This window comes from Morone saxatilis, unplaced genomic scaffold, assembly GCF_004916995.1.
Source record: "Morone saxatilis isolate NCDOM2014 unplaced genomic scaffold, NCSU_SB_2.0 Contig12, whole genome shotgun sequence".
Classification (NCBI taxonomy): Eukaryota; Metazoa; Chordata; class Actinopteri; family Moronidae; genus Morone; species Morone saxatilis.
The window spans coordinates 16662249-16689924 of NW_023339674.1; the positions used below are offsets into that span (position 1 = coordinate 16662249).

At 40.0% G+C, this 27676-nt stretch overlaps 3 protein-coding genes across 9 annotated transcripts in view; 1 reads left to right on the forward strand and 2 right to left on the reverse strand.

Annotated features, from left to right (window-relative positions):
- Nucleotides 1–15519, forward strand: part of atf6 (activating transcription factor 6) — a 32514-nt gene extending 16995 nt beyond the window's left edge. Inside the window, exons 13-16 of the mRNA XM_035653562.1 lie at nucleotides 650–720; nucleotides 2284–2395; nucleotides 6469–6553; nucleotides 13480–15519. Of these exons, the coding sequence (XP_035509455.1) occupies nucleotides 650–720; nucleotides 2284–2395; nucleotides 6469–6553; nucleotides 13480–13676 (465 nt within the window). The 3' untranslated portion in view covers nucleotides 13677–15519. The remainder of the gene's footprint in view (nucleotides 1–649; nucleotides 721–2283; nucleotides 2396–6468; nucleotides 6554–13479) is intronic.
- A 191-nt stretch (nucleotides 15520–15710) lies between these two features.
- On the reverse strand, nucleotides 15711–24027 carry olfml2ba (olfactomedin-like 2Ba). The gene is made up of 8 exons (XM_035653561.1): nucleotides 23459–24027; nucleotides 23080–23343; nucleotides 22692–22799; nucleotides 21123–21284; nucleotides 19016–19244; nucleotides 17577–18596; nucleotides 16984–17160; nucleotides 15711–16885 (listed from the first exon to the last, which is right to left on the reverse strand). Exons 1-8 carry the CDS (start codon nucleotides 23624–23626, stop codon nucleotides 16272–16274), a joined length of 2742 nt encoding a protein of 913 aa, XP_035509454.1. The 5' UTR covers nucleotides 23627–24027; the 3' UTR covers nucleotides 15711–16271.
- Nucleotides 24028–24205: 178 nt separating this feature from the next.
- LOC118321697 (torsin-1A-interacting protein 2-like) overlaps nucleotides 24206–27676 on the reverse strand; it is a 6344-nt gene continuing 2873 nt past the window's right edge. For all 7 annotated transcript variants that reach the window (XM_035653151.1, XM_035653154.1, XM_035653152.1 and 4 more), the window contains exons 9-11: nucleotides 26552–26686; nucleotides 26252–26344; nucleotides 24206–25985 (exon numbers count right to left, since the gene is read on the reverse strand). In XM_035653151.1, coding sequence (XP_035509044.1) covers nucleotides 25222–25985; nucleotides 26252–26344; nucleotides 26552–26686 — 992 coding nt within the window. In that variant the 3' untranslated portion in view covers nucleotides 24206–25221. The remainder of the gene's footprint in view (nucleotides 25986–26251; nucleotides 26345–26551; nucleotides 26687–27676) is intronic.

A 27676-nucleotide genomic window follows, 5' to 3' on the forward strand; every position in this document is an offset into this window, starting at 1 on the left:
CATTTCTAATGGGCCGTCCAGAAATTTAACGTGATGTTCAGTGTTTGCAATAAAGCCTACAAACTAAACTCTTTAGGCCATTACTCTCAGTATAAAGGGTTTCTTTTTTTGGCAAACCAAATTTTCTCTTTCACCACTGTTTCACCTCCTCTCACACCTTCCCTTTTTCTGCCTCTCATTTCTCTTTATTGGGCTGAGTTTAATCCGGCAGCCCTGAGAAAGTAAACATAACACTTAGAGGGGAGCTGTAGGATTAGTGCCCCCTGCTCTGTTTTTCCATAATTTTTTCAAAATCTGTCACAGTAAGTCTAATCCACTAAGAGCTGCCTAGTTCGTATATACCCATTCTTCATTTTACTATAAATACAAATGTAGATGTTTATTTCTCACCTGATTTTAGTTGTTTTAGCCCTACAGACACAGACACATACATCTTCCCAATATTTTAACATGTGAAACTTCACAGTGCCGATCATTGTAAACTTTGGGACTGGAATGTGTGTGCTGATATCTAGATTAAATGATGGTCAGCTATAATATTTTGAATGGAGCCTGTTTTTCTGTGTTAGACAGTGTTCTCTCTCTCTAATGGTTAGTTGAAGCAAATATAAAGAGATTATAACTAATTCTCTCTCATTTTTCCTAACAGAAAACAGAGAATAAGGAGGCTGAGAGTGCCCAGATTGTGACGGTCCAATACACAGAAACTACTGAGGAAAAGTAAGTAAAGGCCTGTTAGAATGAATTTGTGTCAGATTCACACAAGTAAATCATTTTTCAGGTTTCAAATGGTTTCTTCCAAACAATTCCTATTCGATCTTTAAAGCTGCCTTGACAGCTAGAGAATATTCTGTAGATGTCAGAACAAATACACGGCAATTACTACATGTGTGGTAAACCGACACTGTGTTGTAAACTAAAACAGTGAGCTGTAATCTGTGTATAGCTGCAGACAGGAGTGTTTATTGTCCGCTGAAGTAGATTATGTAAAGCAACTGTAGACATAACAACCTTGTATGTTTCATTGTTTTAAAGTTGTATTTGACCAAAGTGGGTCTTTAACTGTAACTGTAATGGGAAATAACATTTCTGCCTGTATATCCACATTACTGGCGTCTGCCCCCTCTTCAGATTTTACAATCTGACCAATTTGAGACAGTGATTTAAAGTTATAACCTTTGTGCACTGCTGCTGAGGTTTGGCAGTCAATAAGAACATTTTCTGCTGGACTGCACCTTGTAGTTTAGATCAGACAGATGGAGTCAATAGTTTTTTTTGGCCACCTACAGTTTTTTTCCCCCCAGTTGTAAGGATATGAAGGCTACAAAATGCTCAAATCTATAGGCCAAAAGAGGAAAAAAAATCAGTTTCAGCAGTAAACCTCTGCAGGGCCACCGGTTGGCCAGAATAAAAATAGAAAACAAACAAGAAGAATTACCATTTCAAGCACGACATCTTGTACACACGTCCCAGACGTATTGCAGGTTGCCCCTTTCCACAAGTTTTGTTTTGGTTTTCATTCTCAGGTCTGTGACCTTCCTGCTGTATACATTATGTTTACAACCATTCATGCAGACCTGGCCACAGCAGTAGAGTCTGTCTTTTAGCCTCCACTGTGTTAAAGCAGTGGGTTGTTAAACAAGGGAAGTAGACTATTGATCGATTATTCTGATAATTGATTAATCTGACAATTATTTTCTTGATTAGACAGAATATAGTGAAAAATACACATCACAATTTCTCAGATCCAAAGATTATTAATTTAAAGGAATCAGTTTACTTTAATGTAGAACAAGGAAAACCAGCACATTCTCATATTTGAGAACCTGGAACCGATACTTTTTTTATGTTTTTGCTTGAAGAATGACTCGTACATTTATTTGATTATCCCATGATTTGCAGATTAATCAACTAGCTGATGAACTGAGTGATAGTTGCAGCTCTAGATGACTGAGATGTTTTTGATGATTCTGATAACTGAATGATCTTATTGTAACAGCAAGATAGAAAGTGTTGCGTCTGTGTTGGGGTTAAACATATCAAATAATATTAGTGTTTTGATAAACATCTGATATTAAAACTGTGTAAAAGAATTTTATCTGCATGAAATTTGCCAAGTATAATACATTTCTCTGGCACCAAAACATTGATTATCAGCACTTGATCAGTGGTATATGTGTCCATTTTGAAACAATGATTGAATCTGTATTTCTCTCCGTTTCTGAATATTTTTGAGTGTTTTTCAGTGTTCCTCAATTTTGTCCTGTTATTGTTTATCAACAGGAATCCTGGCAGTGAGCTGCAGGTATACTACGCACCTCATCACACCTACGGCGACTTTTTTGCTGAGATTAATCGCCGTGGCGACACTTTCTACGTAGTGTCTTTCCGCAGGGTAAGTTTCTTCTTGTCTGGTCCTTCACAATGATTTGAAAGGAAAAACAGCCCCCAGCTCGACACATCATATGACACAGTGGCTAAATTGATCACATAAAGTAAAATTAGAAGAAGTTTCAATGGAAAGGTTTCACAGCTCAACACGGATTCCATTGCATTTTGTGTCTGTTGTGAGATTTCCTTCGCCCAAACTGGCCATCAAAAGCGACAAATTAATTATAGAAAGAGTAACTTATGAGGCATAAATCAGATGTAATAGGTCTGTTTCTCAACATAGAGGCTTGATTTGAGAGAAAAGTGGAGGATGGGGGAGGGAATATACACAGCACAAGGGTGTAACTACCGCTTTTCAGTCCAGTTTCCTTCCTCCACTGCAATCATCAAGACCATGTTTTAGATTTTTAGCCATGACCATATGTCACTGTTAATATACTTGGTCTTTATTCATTTGACCATTTTTCCACATTTGGGACTCTGAACCTGTTTTTAATTTTCTCTCTTTATATGATTAATCTTGGACATCACATTCAGAGAGTTTGGGTCTATTTCTTTGAGTGATTTCCTTTCTTTTCAAAAAAATACATTTTCAGAGTCCCTAATCTTACATCGTTTTGTTCTCAAGTACTAACCAAACAAAAAGAAAACACATTTGCTGCAGCGGAAACATTTTCCCCTTTCCCCATTTATAGTTTGTGTTTCAATATTATAGGAAGTTGCTGCTCCATCTCCATCAGCTCTGCCAAATAACACATTTACTTCCTCCAAAATGAAGATATTTTTTCTTACCAATAACACACTCTTCCAAAGAGCTGGCCCAACCTCGTATCACACTCAGCACCTCTGGATACTTTGGGTGATGTTAAGCCCTTAAATCCTTAGGATTACTCAGTGGGGCGGGAGTTTTGAAGCATGTGGTCAAAGATCAAGACCTCTTGTCACCAAGTAAGTCACAAAGGTTTGGCTCTGAGTTGGCATGGTGACAGCAGGGACAATGGTAACAATGGTGTACCCGAGTCGAGGGCCTCTACAGGTCAAGTAGCTGTCCATCAGTTTCTAGCAGCTATAAGCAGCTGTAACATGAGCAATGAGAGTGTTGTGGTTTATCCAAAGTAAGTTTCCAAAGTTTGTTTCTCAGATTGAAAAATGTAATATTAATAATTCAAAAATGCAAAATGGCCTATCTGCCGCCAGTGTTTGGTTTGTCCGTTCAGGGTTACTGTAGAAACATGGAGAGTTCAACATGATGAACTCCAAGGAATGCAACCAGTGTCTGTAGATGAAACATCTTCATTCTAAGGTAACAAAAACACACTGGATTAATAATAACCTTTTCTGTTTAATCACAATTGAGTACAATAACCCTAACCACTAGGGGAAAATAGGCTTTTAATTATTTTAAAGCTTTGATTATTTTGACATGAAGATGTAGGGCTGCAACTAATATATTATTAATTGTATTAACAGTTATGTCTAAAAATATGAGAAAATAATGGAAAATGGCCATCTTAATGTCTAAAAGCCTAATGCAATGTGTTCTATTTGACTTACAGTCCAAAATTTTAAGAGATTCAGTTTAAGAACACTTAAGAAAAGAAAGACAGAAAATCTTCACAATTGAGAAACTGGAACCACAGATTATTTGGTATTATTGTTTGAAGGAAATTATGTAAACAATTAATCGATTATCACAATTCAGATTCATTTTCCTTCAGTTTTTCAGATTTATGAAAATGTATTATCATTATCTTATATGTTTATTATATTATAATTAATTTTACTCAATTCAAACCAAAGGAAAATATCACAATTTCCTTTACTACACGCCTGCTCTTTTTCAGTGTGATTTTTATAATTTAGTGCTAGGGTGGACTCCTGGTTCTAATAAACAGGAAAGGTCAGAGTAATCAAAGAATCATTATTGGGTATGACAAAAGCACTTTAAGAAGCACTAAACAGTAAAACACAGAGCGTATATTACAGACTTGTTATTCAGTGTGACCTTTATAATTCTTACAGACCTTTGTCAGCTTTTCTCAGGCAGTTTATTTGCCTGTATTTTGTTTCCCGGGTTTCAGGGTGTGTGTATGTGTCGGCAAACACGGGTGTGCTTTTGTTTTTTTGTTCCAGTCAGTATGATCTTATTACAAGACTGCCAAAGCTCTGGATTAAATTTGGAATTTGTTTAGATTGTACAGCCAATCACCACCAATTTTGACTTTTGTCCCTCTAGGCAAAAAAGTTTTCATCATGGCCTGTTCTTGCCCTCGCCAGCACTTGAGGTCACTCTGTACAGTATGTTGCATCCTCCCGAGATGGCCATGCTTAGGTCAAGTTTACTTTATACATTACCACCTGTGGCTTTGTTTGAGTGTGAAGTGAGGTGATGGAAAACATAACAAGACCAAAATATGTAACTGCTCTTACTCTACCGTCGTTTTGCAGTCTTGCTTCGCCTCTCGTGTTATTTTAGCACCTGCGGCTTTATATAAGAGTGCATTTAGGTGAGGTGGTGGAAACACTGGCTGCTTTCAATGTGGACCGTGTCCAGTAAGGTTCAAGGAAATTTCACCTGTTGTCATGGCAGCTGCAGCTGTTATGTGTGCTTGACAAGCTTGTCGGTCCCCTGATGATGAGCAGTAATGTGATTGGTGTTTTCCTGCCACCCTCCAAACACAGTCAAGGCACCTTCTCATTTATTTTTCACATTTTGTATTCCCTTTGGTGGCTCACTTTTCCTCAGGTCTTTACAGTGCCGCGACCATATATCACGCCAAACCATTTATTCTTAAACACTACCAGTGAAAGTACACAAGATTGTTCCTTAGCTCGTAACATTTTAGTGTAATTTTGATGAAGATTTACAAGGCATTATGGAGAACACACTCTTATTTACAACAATGACAACTGAAAGATTTCCTTATATGCTCGGTTTTTCTTAACATCCTCTTTATTCTCATTTACACAAGTCTTTCACACACATTGGTATGTCTCCTCGTATCCCACCAGTCTTCCACATTGCTCCTTCATATCTTCTCGCTGCAATCCCTTTCCCAACCTCATACCATACTCCCGTCTGTCATCACCTTAACACCCCTCATTTTTCATTTCACCCAGGCTGAGTTTTGCAAGCCAAGTATGATAGAGTTAACCAGTTTTTCATGGTTTTCTTGCTCTCATGGTAGTTGGAAAGCCACAAAAAGCTCCAGTTGTGCAGCTGATGGAGACCAAATCATTCAACTCTTCTTAAAGGGGACTCAACCAATTTTACACATGAAGTTTACAGTTTACTCATAATCAGTAGTACTTAGTAGGAGCTTTTCAAAGTTTGAAAAAATAACACTGATGATGTCAAAAGGGTCATCTATTGGGCTTGAGAAATTTATAAGAGAAAGCCTGTGCTTCAAATTGAAGATATGGAGTGTGAAAATGTGCAAATAATGTGCAATAGATGTATTTATTAAATGTTTATTAAATTATTTAAATCATAGCTTTTGAATTTGATAGTGGAGCTACAGTTTAACACCATCATTACTGTGTTTGTGATTCACATGTGTTTGCACATTAACATTCCTCTCCACCACAACTCCTTTTGAGAAGATGTGTTCAGATCAAAACCTTCCCTCTCATTGTCTAATGAGTTGCACAAAAGCTGTTTTTAATAGCTCCAGAAACGGAAGTACTTTGCTGGTTAATTCAGTTTTGATCTCAGACTTCTAGGGAATTAGCAAATGCAAAAAATGCTGCAATTGCTTGAGATGACAGCATTGAAATTAAAATGGTTTTAAGATGATGAAGCAGAAAATGGAAGAAAAAAAATCAATTTGAAGAGTTTTGTGACTAGAAAGGCCCTGATTGATTATGCTTGGACTTTTTAATCTCCCAGAGGACTATTGCATCATTGATGGCCTCAAGTTGTTCATGTTAAAGTCCTTCAGTAGATCTTCTCCTCTGAGTTAGAAACTCTGCTCCAATTCTTGATCAACAGCTGGCAAACGCATGCATCCGACCATTTTATTTGCTTCCAAATTAGTTGTGTTTTCCATTTGATGACCTTCTCTTCTTTGTTCTCAGGACCATCTTCTACTTCCTGCCACCAGCCACAACAAAGGGAGTCGACCCAAGATGTCTGTGGTGTTACCAGCCATGAACATAAATGGTATGTAGTGCAGCACAGACACAACAGTTGGCAAGTTCAGTCACTCAGCACAATGTAACAGATGAGAGGCAAGCTGGGTGCAGATTCAGAAACACGTCTACCCACAAGAATGCATTACTTGTGACCTAAGACACTTGTTAGAAAAAACTTCCCCCGGACCAAAATAGAGCACTTTTCTTTTAAAGCCTATTAAGGTGATACTGATCCTTTTTTCCAAAATCGACCTTGTTGGATCAAGAATTTGTGTTGCCTGTTTAAGTTAATTTAATGTTTCTTTATAGGTTTTCTTTGCCAAAACGTTTCTTTGACATCTGGCATCTTGTTCTCTCTCCCTCCTTCTGAGACCTTTGTGGTTTCTGTCATGCCCTTCAGCCTCTGATTATACTCTCTGTTGCATTTAGCAATCCTGTTAAGTGTCTGTACAGCCACTGACCAAACCACACACAGACAGAAATGTTAAAAGACCAGCTTCAATGTGATCATTTCCTTTTGGCGTTGATTTTTCTTGATTTTTTCTATATTCAAAAATATATTATAAGCATTTAAAAATTCTTTATGCCGGACTAAAAACACAATGTGACCACATCTTTCACTACTTAAATACATTGTTTGAATTCCATCTTCCATAAAACAGTTTTTATATAGTATATTTTATAGGACCAGAAGGGTTATATAGTATAAAGCAACCCAAGAAAACAAAGAGTGTTGCAACTGCACTCTGTTTGTGTGATTATGTGTGTTTGGGGTTTTACACTTCACTTTTCTGATAAATAATGATGAGATATAGTCTACCTTTTCGTAGTGTCATTATGTGCCCTCTCCCTCCTGCTAAATGCGAGTTTTAGCCAGCTACATGCCAGATAGGAGTAGTTTAGCTAAGAAGCCATCAGTGTAACATTTTTATTCCAGATATGTATTTTTGGTCCTTGAGCTCTTGTAAGTGAAAATGTAAGCACTTTGGTTTGAGCATGCCACATTCACTGTCATTGTCGTATGCGATGGCTGCACGATAGTGATGAAAAATCAAAGTACAGGTCCACTTTAGATTATAGAGCAGGGACATGCCTCATCTAGACTTCTTCATTTCCTCTTAAAGAAAACAATTGCTGTCCACAGCTTGTCAGAGTGAGTGGCAATCAGAGTGCTCTTGGTTTGCGGTTTTGGGTGGGGGGGATTTCCACCAGGCCATTTGAGGAGCAATCACCCATTTATTTGATCACCTGCCCTTAAAAACAAACCCATCCAAAACATTTTAACACTGGTATACATGAGGTACGCCTCAGTATCTGAGCACTTTACTGGCAAAAATCTTGGATTTCAATTGGTGCATTTGTTGCCAAATTGTTTTTCATGAATAATTTACACATGTTTTTGATTTCCATGAGCTCATCATAGCTTTTCTCCATGGTCCTTAGATCTGCTGGGTTATCAATACAGTATGTGAAAGTCAGGACATCAGAGATTTGAGTGGAAAGAAGTCTTCTGTCCAAATATCGCAGACTTAATTATCAGATGGCTTGATTTTCAGTGAACTGAAAGGAGACCTACTTAAGAGGGATTGTGCTTATGTAGGGTGTGAGGAAAACAGCCTATTGTTGTTGGCTGTTAACCTTGCCATTATATCAGATATCTCCACATCTTATTCTTCTGTTGCCTCCCTGTCTTGTCTGTGGCAAAGCACCAGAAACAGATTTGATTAGTGATTCAACCAGCTCTGAGAGGGGTGAGTCAGTACTCAGAATGGAAGACATGGCCATTGGGAAATAAGATTTTTTTTTTTCTGAAAGGGCGGTTAGAGATGAAGATTGATGAAGGTAAACATTGTTCTTGGTTGGTCTTGTCAGAGAGGAATGTTAAGGTCTGTGCCTGTCAGATGGCCCATTGAAATGGCAGTAAATAGTGAAATCCAAGACCCCCTTTTCAGCTAATTGTTGAAATGGCCAAACAAAGGTGGCATTCAGGGAGAGATATCGGGTCTGGAAAGATTCTTGTTACTTCAAGAAAAAGGGTCTTCGATTTGCATGATCCGTCATGGATGCCTGACATTGACCACACATTAAAAACGTTGTGTTCTGTTGTGCTTTGTACCAAAAGTATTTTCCTGCTTGTTTCGGACGTTAGCGTGTTTTACATCTATGTTGGCTGATCATGTCGTATCTTTTTAGAGCGAGGACTAACACCAGTTCTATGTTAGCACAGATGCACATACAGTAGCTTCAGTCTCAGATGCCACTACTGCTCCTCTTGGGAATTCCTCGTAAACCGGACAAGGACTGTAGTTAAACAGCAAACCAACAGAGGCTGACATAGAAAAAGGGTTGCTGTTGATTGTCTAGTAGCACAGCACTCGCGTGGTCCTCCTTCTCTCAATATGTAAAGCCCCATGTGTCACACAGATGACGGCCTTCAAGTAGCATTTCAGATTTATGCTGTCTTTGAAACTCTGAAGTGATTAAGTGCAAATGTACATATTTAGCTGGGCGAGACCCTTAGCAAAGCAGAAACACTGTCCTCTTTCTCGAGCACGATTGCTCCACATTGGAACATAATTCTTTCCAGCTCCCTGTTGCTGCTCTCCTTTAGGAATGCCTTCTTTCTCCAGTCACTAAATGGTTTTCATCTGGAGGAGGTGGATAGACTCGGTTAATCTGGAGTGAGCGTTTGGTCTGTCTTGGTCAATAACTGAACATCGAACTTAGAGACTTTGATGTAAGACGTCTTGTGTTTCTGTCTCGCTGCGTGTCCACAGTTCAGGGGCTCTGTTAAAGTTACTTGACCTTGACGTCCTTGATCCTCTCCGAAAACGTATCTAGCTGAGCAGTGGCTCCCCATAAGGACTGAAAGATGTGTTTATTTAATGAGCCTTTGAGTTTGAAAGTAGCTCAATCAAGTAGAAGCGACATGTTTGGAGGAGAGGAATGTTTTGGACATGACATCATTTACAGGTGGATTGAGTGTGGTCTATTTTTACTTCTCTGAGATTGTACATGTGCACTGTAGCTTAAGGGCAGCTTTCACTGGGGGTTCAAGGTAGAGCTCCACACCACTGAAGGAGTTTGGGGGTCAGATTTTCCTACTCCTCTAATCTAAACAAACACCCTCACCAGTGCTCTGAAGAGGAGTGCACTCTCAACAACCCAAATGTTTAACCCTTGCCATCCTTGTAAAATAAATTCCAAGTTGTGCAAGTGATTCTTCTTCTTGCATCAGTAACTTAAAGCTTGATGTAAGCCATTCTAACTACATGGTTCTTCTGTTGTCGACCCATGACTTTGGTACAGACTGAATTATCTCCACAAATATTCCAAAGATTGCAGTGAAAGTTTGTACAGACGTTCATTGTCCCCGGACGATGAATCCTACCGACTTCGGGGATCCCATCATTTTTACCTCTTGCACCACTGTGAGGTTTAACATTAGTGTTTTTTCAGTGAGATTTCTCACCACTATCGTATGGATTGCCTTGAAATTCAGTTCAGACATTCATCGTTTGGTAATGGTAATCTAATTGATATGCTAATTCTAATGGTTTTCTATTGGTAAAACATAACTTTATTAACATTGGCTTGTGCATTCTATTATAGAGCATCCTCACTGTTCATATAAAAAAATAATAATAATAAAAGATGAACATATAGACAGAATTGTATGAATCTGAATGATGGTTGTATTGTTAGGTTGCATATATGTTTTTGCCTAATGGACATCCTATTAGACCCACATTTATTTTTATTGACCCAAATCATGTCTTGTGATTTTGTGATTTTACTTGCTGATGAATTGCTTCCTTTCTGATATTAACAAAAGCTTCCCTCATGAACATGTCCTCAGAGTTTGTGCCAGTCTGGCAGCCACCATCCTCCCGAGATGCACTCTCAGGTTTCGTCAGATGCGTCGTTGCCAGACATGGTTTTATCAGCACACACCGGCTCACTGTGTCGCTGAAGCTTTCTGGAACATCTCCAGATGGCACTAGTAAAAGGGGGAAGGAGACCACGCAGAGCAGGATGGTAGATTTGGCAGCTTCTTCAAAGTGCTGCTGTTTGAAGTTGGGGCTCATAGTTGTGTGTTTCCTGCTTGAGTGTTCAGGCTTTTCAAGCAGTTGGCTGAATACAATTTAGACATTTCACTAATTTGGTGAAAGGTGGATGTAATCAGTGCAGGGAATTAAATGTGAGTCTTCACTTTGAATAATGGTTTAGATTGTGGCCCACAAATTACTGTGTAATTATTTAGTAATTATTGGGTACTTACGAAATAATGAAGGCGTCTAGTAATCTCATTAAGAGTTAACAGAAGATAAAGTCTCAACAGAAAGAGGTAACAACTTAAAGCTGATATGGCGAACATGTTAGTAAACAGTTGCCTGTGTACACATCCAGCAGACACAGGGCAATATTCATATTCAAAGACTTAAAACCTGGTGAATGTCCAATATTCACTTTCCTTTTATCTCTGTTTTGGTCTCCATCATCTCCTGAGGTAAGTAACTGTCTCTTTAGCTGCTAAATGCTCCGTTATGCTCACCAGCTTTTCCAATATCCAAATGGCAGAAGCTGCAATTTTTTGATAAAGGTGAAATGTTAAACAAAACAGCATCATAATAGATAGATAATAGATTCCCTGGCCTACAAATCTTGTTTTTCAGAGAAACATGTTTGTTTACAAGCCACAAATAATTTTACATCGTGATAAAAAAAAAGAAAATTAAATTTGTGACCATATAATCTTGAATCTTATATCACAATATCTGTCAAATAATTGCAATATGATTTTCGTACAGTAATGTACTGTAATGTAGTTGAGTCGTAAGTACGCAGGAAAACTGTAAAGTAGCCCACTGGAACGGCTGATTTACAGATTTAGTAGGTTAACTTTGTATGTTCTTCAGTTGGTCACCTTATAGTTAAGAGGATTTGACTCACTTGATCAGTAATTGATAAGTAATTATGAGTGCAAAATATGCGCGCTGTAATACAAAGCAGTGTCTGTTCTCTTCTTTTTCTGTGTGCTTCTGGAGTAAGGTCAAGGTACACTGACTTTAAAATTGCAAAAAATAAAATTACAAAATTAAATAAAGCTAACCTTGAAAGGATTGGCAAGCTCACAAACCCACAGGGTGCTTTCACTACCCAAGACTGATGCCTCCTGCCCACTGCTGCATCTCTGCTCAGTTTTTTATAAAGCAGCTCATTAGTTATTTTGAAATATTTTTATTCAAAGACTTCTTGCTTTGTTCTTCTGTGCATTTTTTAATTTTTTTCTATACATCCATCCTAATTTGCAGAATTTCCATTATATTCATCTTCCTCGTGTGTTTGGATAATGCATGTGACACGTTTCCACTTTGTGCTGCCTATCTGTTGGACTTCTTATTGGAATGAAATAAGCTAAGTGGCGGAAAAGTCAGAGCAGTTTATTTTGAACTGAACACATTCCACAGGCTCGACTGAGTAGTAATGACAAGACCTTGAACCAAGGAGGAAAAACTCAGTTGTGATCTCATCAAGTTATATGGAGATGCACAGAGAATAAATTTTCCAGCTCTGCTTCAGGCTGAAGCCTAATTTGAGATATTCATAGCGTGACAAAGAGCAAAATCCTAACCCAGTGGATGATTTCCAGAGATGTCTGTTCAAACACTGTAGCCATTTGAAAAGTCCCAGTTTCACTGCAGGTGCAAAAGAGGAAGTTAAGCAGCAGATGAAGTCATACTCAGCGTTACGTCTACTAACCATCTAATGATATGAACATCCGTGGAGTCTTCCGAAGAGGCTATTGTATTAGGACTGTTCGATCTGATAAACTCTTAAGTATATGTGCATGGAAATCCTGCAGAGAGACAGAAGAAGCTGATGTCTTGCACAGGTGTCTGGAAAAATACGACAGCTTTTAAACAACTTCCAGCACTCTCAGGCATTTTAAAGACACCTATAGCTCCATTTCTGGGTCATATATGAGTGCACTAAAACTGTGCGCTCCATATGGGGAATGTTGTTATCGTCTTGACTCTCTCGCTGACATACTAAGGAAGCCACGAGTCTTTAAGTTGTCTGTTAATGTAAATACACAAGGGATCCCTCAACATGTTGTTAATGGCTTTTTCTAGCAAAGAATTTCACAAGCGTGTCCACTTTAAAGGATCTTCTTCCCCCAGGCTGAGCAAAGTTAGGCTGTGGGAGACCACAAACCACGAACCACACCACTGACCTAGGTCCAGCATCTTTTTCCAAACTTGAATTTCCCAAGATAAAGCCAGAGTAATTACTTTGTAGGTCAAACATCAGGAGGACCTTGTGAAAATGTATTTATCTTTGATAATGAGCTTTGTGTTTATCATCGTACCGTACACCATCTGTGGTGTGTTGGGGTTTTGTCAAACACAATAGCCTGACTCCTCAGCATTGATCACTTTTGTCCCTCGCTATTGCCAGAGTTTCTTCTTTTCTTCTCTGAAGTCAATGAAAAGCTTTAAAGGATCCTGACTCATCATCAGTGATCCCTCTTTCTCTCTCTCACTTTCTCTCTCCCACACTCTTGCCAGAGTTTCTTCTTTTTTCTTCTCAGATTTACATGTCCTGCTCTTGTTTAGAGCTGTTTTGTTTATCTCTATGAAGGAGAAATCCAGTATGTGACTCACCTCTGGACTCAATCTGTAACCCGGCCTCCATCCCTACTTGTGAGGTTTTCAGACCCCCAACTGCTTCAAACAGTTCTCCTTTACCCTCCCAAAATATCATGTTTTCCTACAAAAAGAGTGACGAAAAGACTGCCAATAATAATGAGGATGAAGGCAGTTTTGTGAACACTATCTTGAGCTGATTAAATCTTTTGCTGATGGTGAAATTAATCTCCAGTAACTTTATTTATGCATTTATTGATGGATCAAGACTTAAGCTTCCGCTTTTTTCTCCCTGCTTTTACAGACAGCATCATAAGGGACAAAGATTATGAGGTGATGATGCAGATTGACTGTGAAGTAACGGACACCAGGATCCTCCACATCAGGTCCTCCACCATCCCACCTTTGCTGAGGGTCAACCGCACAGACACGTTTTACCAGCACTCCGCGACTGACAACCAGGCCGCACCTCCTGTTGGTGTGCTAATGGGGTCCGCTTAAGATCGCCAGCAGCACCTGTATTATTTGGAACTCCTCAGAAACTTCCTCAGAATCCATGAAGACAAACAGAAGACCTTCGTTTAAACTTTTTTTGTGAAGAAGTATATTTTAAATCTGGTGTTGGCGCTGACTGCACGATTGTGATTTAGATTTGAATGAAATCCAGTCATTACAATCCAGAGTTGTCGCAAACTGTCAGTGTCAGTCAGCCACATTCTTTATTAGGGCTGATATCCAGATGGGTATATCTGTAATGGGGTCTGAGCAGACGCTAGCTCCTTGTGTGGCAGGACTGACTTCTCCCTGTAACCTCGGACGCCCCACATAAGGGTAATTGCTTAGTGGCAGGGGGCAGAGCATTGAACCCTGAGTCACCCCGTCATAACACAAATACTTTTACCCCGTAGCAGCTCTGTTCAAGTCTTTCTTTTTTGGTTCTTAATTTCGGGACAAGTTCCAAAGCCAGAGGAGAAAACAGAAAGTAATAATAATCTTACAGGGAACTTGCATAATTAAAAACAGAAGAGTCTATTTGCGATATCAATGTTTAGAAGCACAACAAATTCTTTGTTTGCGTCTCTACAAGATGGAGAACTGTAATTGTCTCTCTCACGCATTTTTAATCTGTTCGACTCTCTAAATAAATGAAATTTTATTAAGTTGAAGTAAGAGATGACAGATTGATAACATGCAGCAATAGAGGCATTCAGTAAACTCAGGAAGTCAGGTGATTTGTGAAAGCTAGCAGGCTAACCACTGTGTTTTTGGCTGGTTTCCATTAATTTCAGGTGCTCTGTTTTTAGCATTGTGTTGATGAAGATTTTCATTTTTTCATTTTTGGGTCTTTGCACTGTGCTTCTCAGATTCAGATACATATTTATTTGTATTATTGTACAACAGTAATGCTTAATTGTGTCAAGATGTATTGGATTTTATTTTCTATATCTGTCTGATTATGCTTTGTGGGGACTTTTTATTCTAATAATCAAATACAGAAAACTAAATTAGATATTGTATATACAATAATAAATGGTGGATTAGAAGGAAACATACAGTAAATGTTAGTGCTGGGAGATTTCTTTACTTTCAGATTTCAGATTATCCCAGAAAAATGTATCTTCATCAAATTTAAAACCCCTAATTTAACTGTTGGGCTAAAAAGGACAATGTTTGACATGTGACCACTGGTGAAAAACTTAGTTTGAGTCCTGACATCTCCGTCCAAGGACTAAATTGCACTTTTATTTGGTGCACATTAGTCTATATTAAAATAACAACCTACTGGAAATTCTTTTTTTTAAAACTGTGTGATGGAGTTGTGATATCTGTTTTTAGTAATTTGTAGTAAACATTTGCACTATAAATGCAGAATCTGGGCAGATCAGTTCTGGCTTTAAATGCCTTATATTAATGTGTCTGTAGCCTTGTTTTGACTACCTATAATTGTAAAATTGATATGAAATAAGAAATTATATATAATCAGATTTAGGAACTTTTTGCTTATACGGACAGTTTTGGTTGTTAAAACAACAGACTATTCTTCTGTGTGTGAGTGCATTTCTTTTAGCTACATGATTGTGCAGATGGTTATGTTTCAGCTTAACAGATGCCCGTAAATATTGAAAACAAAAAAACACCATTCGCTTGTGTTTTCTTAAGCCAAGCCGTCTGTGTGTGTTTCTTTTCCCTTTTGGTATCAAGATTATATTTGATTCACCGCAATGTTTTCACTGCATCCCAACAGTGCTTACTGTAAAGACAAAGCAAATGTACAATTAAAAACTTTTTGGATTTTGTTTTTTGTGCATAAACCAAAATAAACACTGGACTTTCTTTAACTATACCTTTGTGTGCTTCCTTTGGACTGTTATTGACATCCAGTAACAGTTAATTATAGATTTGAACAATCATTCTCTGTATTTCTGGTTTTTCTTTCTACACTTTTTTGTCATCTATTCTTAGTCTGATGAATTAACACCCATAAGTTGTAATTAAAGCCACTTTAACTGTGATTAGCCAAACAAAGACATTTTCTGTTAGTGTTTCTGAACTTTATTGTAGTCTCCTCAGAACAGTCTCATATGGAGTAAGTGCTTTCACAAGACAAAGGTCAACAGCAATATCAGCAATATTACCATGCAGAGGACCTGTGGCATATGATGCAAAGAAAAATTGAATACAAAATAATGTCTATAAAACAGAAAAATGTAATTTGTCCACATAATATGTTCAAAGAGCATGCTTACATGAACTGGTTCTTTTATGTGAGTTGTTAAAAGAGTATTTTGACCCAAGTCATGAACTGATTTCTACATTCACAGGGTTGTTTTTTTTTTTTGTTTTTGTTTACAGTATTACAATATATACAGTACAACTTGACGTGTTGACCGAGGAATCAGGCTCATTGATTTATTTCAGGTAAAAATGTAAAAAAAAAAATCTTGCTAAGCACAAAACAATTTAGTCTCAATATACTGAAGTATATTTGTACATTTGGCCCCCATTTGTCTCCATACCAAAGGCCACGTGGACTGATCTACAATCCATTCAAAGCATAGAATTAACTTTTTTAAAATAACTACTGTCAAACCCCTGCTAAGGGTCTACATAGGCAAACTTAATGTTATATGTGACTTGGTGTCCGTTGTCCCACGCATACAAAACACCCTCTTTGGGATTGTAGTCAATCTGCGTGGTGTAGGTGTAGTTGTTGGTGAAGGGCATTCTGGGAATCATCTGAGTGTTTGTGTGCGTGTCGAAGGCGTATTCCAAGTTGGCGTCCTTTTGGTTGTAGCTGTCAACAGCGTACAAGACGCCGCACACGATGAAGCAGTTTCCGTAGTGGTTTCTCTTGAGCCCGGTTCTCCAGGTGGTCTCCCTCTGCATGCTGAGGTCTGAGGGGTTGAGCCGACTCATAACAATCACTTCCTGTAAGAAGCCCTCATCATCCAGTGCCGGGTAGATGATCCACAGGCCACTCTCGTCCACGGCAAAGTTGACGTCAGAGTGGCTGCGCCACTCCCAAGGTGACGATGTCTCCTCCACTAGAGCATCATGCAGCATGGTCCAGGCGGCCACGTGACGCAGACGCAGGTCATACTTGATGATGTCTCGGGAGAAGGCACGGTTGTAGTAGAAAGCCCCATCAAAGACCACATGGCCTGTGCCAATCCAGTTGTAAGGCAGCTTGTATGAGTTGGTAAAACGGCCTAGAAAGGATAAAGAAGAGTGGAGGGGCATGAGGTTACATCAAAGCAAAGGGATAATAAAGACGAATGTAGTGAAAGCGTAGACTACTGGCTCTTACCTGCTTTGAAAACCTGCAGGCTGCGGAACTCCAGGAGGTTATTCCCATAATAGAAATTTGTGACATAAATTTTGTCAGACTCAGACTTCGGGTCCTTCATCCATGCTCCTTCATTTCTGCCATAGGTGTTGTGAGTTACTGGATCTGAGATTGTTGCCAAAGTGTCCTTACACTCCCCTGTGAAAGAGTCAGAGCCATGAGTGAGGATTTCAAAGCAATTTAACATCATCCAGACCTGCGTCAAAGAGTCTGAAAATAATTAGAGGCATTTGTTTAAACCAGCCTGAATCACGGAAAGGATGAGGTTGCCACAAAGAACTGAGCACAGAGTTACAAAGTTTGTATTTTCTTTTCTGGCAATATGTTTGGTAAGATCCTGTAAGCTCTTTCTAAGGTGTTTTTCAGTCACTCTAGCACACCACACACTTCTAATAATGATACCTCAACATATTAACATGCATACATTAGCACTGAAAGTACCATACTGTATTACATTTAATTAACTAATTACAAAACCTTATTTTTATTTTAAAATGTCAACTTGACAAACATATCGTTCTTCCCATTCCATTCAACATATAAACTGAACTTACCGGGTTTTCTTGAAGTAAATTCCTCCTGCCTTTGCATTGGCTCATCTAATTCTGGGTGTTTCTTCTCTCCCTCTTCCTCCTCCCAACTGATTTTGTATTTCCGTTTGACTTGAGCAGCCTGTCTGGTAGTGGTGGTGGTAGTAGTGGTGGGGGTGGTAGTAGTGGTAGTGGTGGTGGTGGTGGTGGTGGTGGTGGTGGTGGTTGAAGAAGAGGCAGGTACAGGTGTGGTGAAAGGCAGAGAAGTATGGGGAGACAAGGGGATCACTCCCTGTGTGGTAGGAGGCAAAGTCGAGCCCGAAAAGAAGGCGGATTCAGTTTCTTCTGGTGCTGTGCTAGCAGCCTGCGTGGAGGTAGCTGTTGTGGAAGCTTCTGTGGGGGGTATTGGTGCTGAGGTCAGGGCAGCGTAAGTTGTTATGGTCACAGTGGAAGCTGGGCTGGTGGTTGGAGCATCTGTGGCTGGGGTTGGTGCAAGTGTGCTTGAAAGAGCTGCAGTGCTGCCAGGTATGGTTTGCGTTTGGTCTTTCACCTGCAGGGTCGAGGTTTCCATCACGGTGGTTGGGATATTTCTTGTTGTGAAAGCTCGTAATATTTCCACTGTGGCTTTATTTTCAGAGGGTTGGGGTGTGTTCATTGCAGTTTCGGTTGTTTCCTTGGCAGTGACGGCTCGTTCAGCCATCAAAGGGATTGGCCATTTAGTGGTTCCAGCAGTGACTCTTTGACTAGTTAGAGGCGCAGTCTCTGTGCTCCTGTTGTTTTGTGTGGTAGTGGTTGGTCCAAACGTGACTGATGTGTCACTCTGTACGTCTGATGTGGTTCCATTGGCACTGATTAACTCATCATGAGTTTCTGAGGCGGGCTCGTTTTTTTTCGGTGTTGTTGGCATCGTCTTTTTGGAATCGTGCGAATGAGCTCTTGTCTTTGGTCGAACTGGTCTTGGTCGAGGGGCTCTGTGTTGTAGAAGATTCTCCTCAATGAAGAGGTTAATTGGGCCATCCCCACTGAATCCATGGTACTCAAACACTACAAGAGGGAAAGGCAAAGATCTGGTCAAATAATCTGAGTGCCAATTATCCAATACCATCAAAATTGTAAAGTAAGCCATCTCTGAACTAATCAATTGAAGTGCAAACAAACAGTAGAAGCCACAGGATATAAACCCATTTGTAACTGTACATTTTTGCAGTGGCCTGACAGAGCAGCTCACAGATGGCCCTGACAGGCATCTTATGTAATGTGATTATCCATCCAAACCACTCATCCGGTTTCATGGTATGCAGATTGGATGTATAAGAAAAAGTTGAAGGTATTTTGAAGTTGAAGGTACATCCTTAACCTTAAGTTAGACAAGAATCAAAGCTGGGTTGCTGCAGTAAGAGAATATCAGGTGAGCTACCAGAGTGAACCCATACTATGAAAGCTGACTGAGGGTTTGCACTTACAGTTCTCTCCAGGCTCCCCGTCATCAGCCACCATCGGATCTGGCTCAGATTTATAAAAAGTCATTCCTCTGATGATCATTCCATTGGGGCCAGTCTTCGACCCCTGAGAAGCTTCCTTGTTAGCCACGGTTTTTGGAGTCACCTCAGGTTTGACCTCAATGGTCAGAGTAGAACCATCTGTTTGTAGGAAGATTGGATTTTCCCCAATCAACTTCTCCTCATACTTTTCCTGTTGATGGACAGATAACACAAAACCTCTATGAGGCAAATGCTCTAACAAGTGTCACTACTTTTTTCTTGATATCTTGTATTTTTCTATTTTATTTTGTTATTTAATGTTTTTTTTTCTTATCTGCTGTGTTATATCTTAAACTGCTGTAAGTGAATTTCCCCAGTGTGGGATCAATAGAGTCTATCTTATCTCTTATCTTATTACATATACTAATACTACAATGTTGACAATGCACAATTTTTGCCAAATAATCGCAATTTACTATTTAGTACTAACAGGAAATTATACAACCAATCCACCGGTGGACATCAAACAAATGACAGTTAAATGTTTTTTTCCCCCAAGGATATATGACTCGATTTCTTGTGTACGACAAACAGAGCAAGACCATCAGTTCAAAAAGATGGACTGTAAAGCAACAGTTTGGCTAGATTATTACCTACTTTCTTTAAAGGTATTTGCATTCACAGATATCAACTATTAAAGTATCAGTTATTATTACTGATGGATTACTGACCCAAGTGTGACCCAAGTTGCAATAAAGCTGAATTATGCTTTAATAAAGAGGAAACCTTTAGTCAAAAATTTAATTAAATTTTGTTTCATTCGAAACATATTAACTTTGTGAATCACTTGCATATGAAGCCCAGGTCCACCCAGCACTGTTGGACGGGCCCTCCAGTTTGTATTAAAGTTGTTGTGGATCAGGGCCCAGTGGTACAGTCACTGGTCTGAGGTCTGCTATTGTCCACTGGGTCTGCCAAATCTTCCGATTACCACAATAACTTTTTTTTTTGTTAATCATGGAGATGATGATTTTATGAAGGACTTTGTGGAAAGAACACATAATTGTTTCTTTTGTTTTGAAGCAACACAGAACACCAATAATGTTTCACCAGTCTGAACAGCAACATGTGAATCCAGTCACTTCTTTTATGCGTGTTTCTTTCCTAAATTCAGTTTATTCAGTCACTTCACAACTGAGTTAAATGTACAGTATCAGGATTTGTCCTAAAATGTTACAATGCTGATGGATGCAAGATAGAATCTTAAAGTCTTACCATTAACATGTTTATTTACTTCATTAAGCTATTATTAATTTAAGTAAGTGATACAAGTTGAATGTTGAATAAAAAAAAAAGTGTGGTGGCACTGTTTACTCTTACTATTTCTGGTGGAATTATTGGCTTACAAAAGTTATTACCTTACATGGGTAACAGGTACAGTAATTATCTAGTATCTATAAGTTAATAAGCAGTAATAATAGCTTCTTGAATGTTTTTACCCTCTGTGAAATCCAGGAATACATGTAGTAATAAATATCATATAAAATGTGTATGAACTAGGCCGGTGTACTATAATAGTTACTAACAACTTGTAATTATTTACGGTTAGGATCCATGTACTTTGCTGGATTAGTATGTGTTATTTAATTATCTGGTAAATGCTATGAATTTCCTGTATAATTTGTTATCTTACATAATGATGCCAGCTGTAATTAGTGCTTAATTCATCCTCAGTATTCCATCGTGTAAAATTGTTTTCTTTTTTTCTTTTTATGACTTAATAATCAACTTTTGTATCTATATACTTTTGTTTATACTAAATAAACTACAACCTGAATTTCATTATACAACCCTGTGTTGTAAAATAACAATTAAGTAAGTATCTTATTGTGACAGTTATTCTACTTGTTACAACTTTATTTGTAAGTGGTTTGCAAGTGTTAACTACTTTCAAAAGCATAAATAACGCTGGTACTGCTTGGCAATGAAAGGGAATCACCCTTTCGCATCAATAATTACCCAGTAAATACAACGTACTACACCTACAGTATGTGTTATGTCATGGCACTACAGCCAAATAATTACATACCTCTGGGTTTCGATACACTGCGGCTCCGCTGACCTCACCGAGTCCCTTCTTGTCCTGATGCCGGTCGGGGGGAGTGGTGGGTGGGCTTTCAGTCACATCTGCTTTGATGGGAGGGCTCTCCTGGGGCTTCACCTCATCAGTGGTGTTGTTCAGAGACACAACCTTCATGCAGTCATGGACATACCGAGATATTAACAGAAATACCGTGCATGTTCCTGTGGAAAATAGGCTGCAATCATCAGCAGTCATAATCACTAACAGGAGGAAGTGGAGCGCCGACTATCTTGAGTCATTAATAGGCAGAGAGTTTCACTTGTCATAGTAGGAAAAACACAGGTGTTAGTAATAAGATTGAAGATCACTGCGTTCTATTCAAATGCCCCAGTAAGTGATGGCAGTGAGGCAGCAGGCACAATACCAGGACGCTGAAACTGGAGCAGCTAAATAGAATTCAGCCATCATTCATTTCATTTTCTCCTGAGCTTTTCTTACTGTGGCTTGTCAAAATGCTTTCTGTGGATAGGACCTATGCTCATCCCTTCCTAGAATGCACTTTAAAATACAATGAGCATCTTTGCCTACTAACTGATCTTTTCATGTGTCATACGAGGACACAGCTGAAACTAATAAAATCAATAATGGATACACTTGATTTACACATTCATTTTATTAACTGCAGCTGTGAAAAGGGTCATTTCTGAAGCACATACAGCTATTGCCCTGACAGTTTGCACCACAGCTTTCTAACATCATGGAAGCAGAGTATGTTGTATGTAACACTATTATCAAGGGTCATTCGATCAGTGACCCAATTAATGTTTTAGGTCCAATGTTAATTGTTAATAATAATGAGATAAAACCCTAAAAAGTGTTGTATGTAAAGATTTGAATCTCTGAGTCTTCAAATCCAGTCAGTGCAAGATTATTTTGAAAATGTTTTTAATAACACACCCATGGTACGTTCACACAGGGGGTTTCAGTTATTGTGGATAAGTAGACCCTGTCTGGGCACATAACCCTGCAGTTAGCTTTGGTGCACCTGTTTGGGCGGGACAGCTTTATGATTGATGATGTTTAGGATTTAATTAAGTAGATGGAGTTTGGTATGACAAATTCACTGTTGAAAGGCACATAGTTTATTGCTGTTCATTTCTTGACTGAACATATCTTCACATTAACTGAAGATATGTAAAGCTTTAAGCCATTTTGTTTCAGATGACAAATTTAGTCTAAAAATACACATCCTTTGACAAGTCATTAAAATTCTAAAGTAATGTGTTAATGTTCCAATAGAAAAAATGACTTAAAAAGGTATTTTATAACAGGTCAGTGAGCTACTTTTTTCTCAAGAAGGGGATACTCAACCCGATGAACTTCCACATGTGAAAGAGAGTCTGATCGCTCCTTCCAGGTTCAGCCTCTAATAAAAGTGAAAACTGGCCCAAAGAGTGTGTTTTGTTGGACCCACTGAACCTAGAAGCCACCAATACAAACACACCTGCTACCACCAGTTCGTGCTTATGTTATTACCAACTACATCTTTGCAAAATAAATAAATCAGATAAATACCTTCTCAATGTGTTCCATGCGATCCAGGAGCTTATTGGTAACAGAGTGCAGCTTCAGTAGGTCCATGCCATAGAAGGAGCCCTCCAGCAGCTCAAGGATGGTGGACAGCTAGAATGATCAAGTGGATTCCGTCAAAAGGGTTTTACCAATTCAAGACATGCCATGCGTAAAATAGGCCTATCCCCAGCCCATCCAAACCCAGAGTCTCTGGGTATGGGGTAAAATGTGGGGCTACGCTTTCCTGAATTTGATAAAAACGGGATATTCATACTCCCAGTGATCCAGGACTCTCTAGAAATCAACAGGCGAGCAAGACAGCAGCCGTTCGCCTCATGGGGGCTATTGGAGGCTCTAGTACGCACGGAAAACGGACAGGATGACACTTCACCTTGACATTCTCTTTTCCAGCTTCCCTAAGTCTTTTCAGCCTGAACTCTCCCTCGCAGGGGTTGACTGCTGACGGAGGAGCGATGCAGGCGCACTTGCACTCTGGTCCAGATGTGATGGTCTCCACAGTGTAGAAGTCCTGCACAGTGGCGCTCCCCTCTTCTATCCGCCGGCAGGCGCTCCTGCTCAGGGGTCTGACAACACATTTACACCGACAGTCAGAGCCTTCCGAGAGGGCTTTCACTTTGTCATAATCACCCAGCAGCTACAAAGAGAAGAGGACGGATGTATTTTGCACCACGCTCAATCAAAAACGTTTGAATTTTGACGCAGGAAATGGTGAAATGTCCATAAAACAAGAAAGGGATATTTCCTCCTACCTTAGAGAGAATGCTCTCCTGCCCATCTATCTCCTCCTGCAGTCTGTCACTTTCCTCTGCATTGCTCTCAAGTTGTGACCTGGGATCTTCACCCCAGGTCTTTGGCGCTGCAGAGCCCCGTGGAAAATACGCACAGCACACTGCGATGAAAATCCATAACTTATACATGTTGTGAGGCTCACAGAGCGCCGAAAAGAGAAATAATGTTGCAAGTATGCTGGCAGGCACAGCCTGTCACCAATTAGTTAAGCTGCCAAGAAAATATCATAGCCTGCTTCTGGCTCCAAAAAACTAGTGAGGGGTATCCAGAAGAGTCATCAGAGAGCGAGATTAAGCTTTATAGCGCGATGTGATGTTTTTCATTGTCAGTGAAGGCGGGCTGGTTTTGTGCAGAGAAAGCGTGCAGTCGATGAGAGAGCAGCCGGCATCTGCAGCTGGAGCAGCGCGCACAGGAGGCGGATCTCTGAGCACACTGGCGAGGAGGAGGTGACCTGCTTCAGACGCTTTCTCAAACATGATGTGCAGCACAATTAATATTAGTCATAAGTGAAATATTCGCTCAGAGCTTCAGTCTAATGTTGGATTTTCTTTGAGATTCGACGTCCAATGGAAGGTCCTAAAGCTCATTAGGAGGTTAAATAGAAAGTAGCAGCCTGTTGCATGTGGATTTGATTTGAGTCGGTCCCGCTGTGGTTTTGCTGCCCTCTAGCTGCAGCAGTGTTTATTCACATGACAACAAACACAGCATTGGAATTAACTTGTTTATTTTTACTTTAAGGCACATTCAATTTATGCACTTATCTTCATAAAACTTGTTCCTGTAATGTGATATGTGTATAGAAAATGGAGCATGGGAAGTTCAGTTAAGGCACGTGGTGCCGTGTAGGTTTGAGAGTTGTGACATTTGTCATAAAAAGCATAAACCCTGTGTTGAGATACCAAAAAGAATACCACTGCCCAATAGCTCTTTGTGATCATTATCCATAGGAGAACAATCAAGTCTTACATTAAATAACTTTTAAAATTTACACAAATTGCAGCAGTTACCATCAACATTGCACATTATACAGTAAAATCCACAAAACCCCGTTCAATCGCTTTTCATTTTGTAAGTGGTCTAAAATCAAATTTGATCAAAGTACTAAAACAAAAAGCACCACAGCCTTTTGTCAAACATTTTTTTCATCATGAATTTCGACATACATCTTTACAAATATCCCATTGTATAATCGTAATCTTAAGTGTCATATTTCTACTTAAAGTCTTCATCTGTAGTGACCTTCAATATATGGTATATGTAAGAAACCTCTGGATCTTTAAAGGCCCAGTGTGTAATATTTAGGAGAATCTATTGGCAGGAATGGAATATAATATTTATAGAATGAGCCAATTTGAGCTACAGATGCCAGGGGTCGCCTTCCATGCAGACCGCATTGTTCAACCACCGCGTTTCTACAGTAGCCCAGAACGGACAAACCAAACACTGGCTTTAGATATGGTTCATCACGAGGTTCACGGCCACCGTAGTTTCAACTATACATTTCACAGGGCGTTTGCATTCCCAGGTGGTCATATACAGACAGGAGCAGTGGTTCGTTAGTTGAGATCTGCAACGTCACCGCCAAATGCCACTAAATCCTACACACTGGTCCTTTAATGCTGCTACTAGCCTCAGAATGACACCCAGTGAGAAAGCTGATAGATAGACAGAAGAGTTAAGTGCTTAGACCAAAAGTTCAAACAACAGTGATTATTCATGTCCCCTAGCATCCTTCATGCTCCATCCTTTCCTCTGCTGCCACCGGCAGGATGAGGTGGGAAATGCGGCTCCACAGGCCACCGTACTTGTCGAGGTCCATCCTGTCAAAAGCTACAGGGTGGCCGTCAGAAAGGAACTTCTTCTGAAGGTGGTCATCCACCATCTCCTCCACAGTACTCAAACGACTCTTGGCAGGAATCTCTTCTTCCTCCTCCAGCAGTACTGTGAATATCAGACAAGTCTTCTTGTAGGCGGCGTTCTCGTGGTCGCAGTAGCGGTAAAAAATGAGGGTAGAGCCCGGAGGTAGCTCCTCAAAGCGGTGAATGACGGCCACGGGTTTGTCTCCTTCGAAAGCTCCCTGTAACTTGCTGTCAATGTCCAGTTTGACCTGGTCGCTGTCCTGGCTGGCTTTGCCGGCACCATCGATGTGGAGGACGGAGGCGTTGAGGGCAGAAGAGAAGGCGGAGGCCAGGCCCTGAGCCAGGCAGCGCAATGTCCGCTGGGCATTGACGCCTGCAGTCAGGATCAGACTGACGGGCTCTGTGGGCTGGGCCGTCTGGAGGTGCCTCAGCAGGTGGATCCTGCTCCTTTTCCACAGCTCAGCACGCTGGTTAGGGAACTGAGTATTTAATTTATCCATCTGGCTGAGGAAGATGTCGATTTGCCGCACATCCTTTTTCTCGGGTGGAGCCTCGGGTTGGAAGAGATGCTGCACCAGGATGGCAACAACGACCACTATAACCACTGCTATCAGATATCTTGCACATCCTACGGGGAGAAGGCACATGTGTTGTTTCAACCAGTACTCTAGAAGCAATTCACAAGTTATTTATAACTGTGTCTCAAGTATTACACCACATACGTTGTTAAAGAACTTGAAACTACAGCATTTTCATGATGATCACTGACAGTAAGGTCTTGGTTGTCATTTGATTTGAACGTTTTCCTTCGATAGTTTTGCTTTGCTAGTAATCACCGTGACACTAACAAGAAACAAGAAAAGATAAAACGTGAAGAAAAAGTAACAAGATTACCTCCAGTAATCCCAGTCACCACTGGATCTGCATGTTCAGTAGACTCCTGAGTAGTAGGGCCAACGGTGTGTATTTCCAGGTCGCTTCCACCATCTGATCAATGGGAGAAAAAAATACAGTTACAACAGACTAAACTAAACAGACACCCCAACCACAGGAAGTCATTTGTGCAGATACATGCTCATGCTCCCTCACTGACTTCCCATCAATGAACCACCTATGAACGTCCAGAAGCTCAGCACCCCACAGCGGAGGCTAAAGGAAAAGGAAATTCTGCAATCATTGAAATTTCAGACTCACCCTTTGTGGTGTTAGTGTCTGGGGTTTCTGTCTTAAGTCTATCGTTGGGTCCATCTACTTTGTCCTTCTTTCTGTCACGCAGGGTTGGTGGAGTAGGTGCTTCTGGTGCTTTTTTCTCCCCAGCGTGATATTCTCCTGATAAAAATATAATAGTTTAACTCCCAGAAAAGCTCAAGCATCAGTGTCACTACAGTTACACTTTAAGTGGGGTTTAAAAAAGGTCAGAGCGAAAAGAGTTTTTAATCTCCCAATATTAGGATAGGTTCACGATTTTTAAGTCTGTCTTTAAACAATACTCACATGCCCATGTGTAACTGAAACAGCTTATTTAGTTGCTGTAAATTTATTTGAGACAAATGACCACTGGGTTGTGGCATCAGCCATTTTCGTGTGGGAGTTGGTCTGCTGGGGGGAGCAGGCCAGCATCTCGGCCAGCCGACAGAGAGACTCGGACAAACCTGATTTAAGGCAAGGCCGGGCCTCGTGTCCTCTGGCTCTGGGTTCTGTTCTCCCACCCGCATGCAGGACACCATCATGCCACTGGGGCAGCTCCTTCAGCCGACAGACTTCTGTCACCCCAAGATGTTTTGGTGAAGGAGGGAGATATGTCGGGTTTTAGGTCCTTCCTTCCTGCTGCCGTCAGGACTGTTTAAACAACCAGCACTGGCTTCCAGGTAAAACAGTAATCTTATCTTTATGGGTTTTTCCAAATAAAGTAGAGGATGAAATTAACGTGTAGCCTGACTCAAAGAAGGTGTGTAAAATTCATTACACTGAGTCGCCTAATGCATTATGTGATACCATAGTGTGGAATAGGTCTTAAAGACTATTAGGGAAAGGTAGACTAGAAAGTAGTTGGTACACTCATCTGGTGAAACAGGTCTCATATACACCTGTTTTTTATTTGATTCTCTCTCACTACACAGCGTCCGCTCGCGCTATATATAGTGTTTTCAGTGAAGTAGCAATTTGTATATATAATAAGTATTATTATCGCCGTTTCTCTGGTTGTAATCACCATGGACTTGCTTCAATCAGTGGATACAGGTGGGTATATATATAGGTGTTGCTGTGTTGTTGCTTCACTCGGTCCGACACTGCTGGCTCTGAAAGGATGGATAATAA

Bases quoted from the DNA above. Each gene is read 5' to 3' on its own strand.
- olfml2ba (XM_035653561.1), bottom strand. From the start codon at position 23,626: ATGTATAAGTTATGGATTTTCATCGCAGTGTGCTGTGCGTATTTTCCA. The intron at 19,245-21,122 runs GTATGTAATTAT...GTCCATCAACAG, and splicing joins CAGTGTATCGAAACCCAGAG to GAAAAGTATGAGGAGAAGTT. The intron at 18,597-19,015 runs GTAAGTGCAAAC...TCCCTCTTGTAG, and splicing joins CGGGGAGCCTGGAGAGAACT to TGTTTGAGTACCATGGATTC.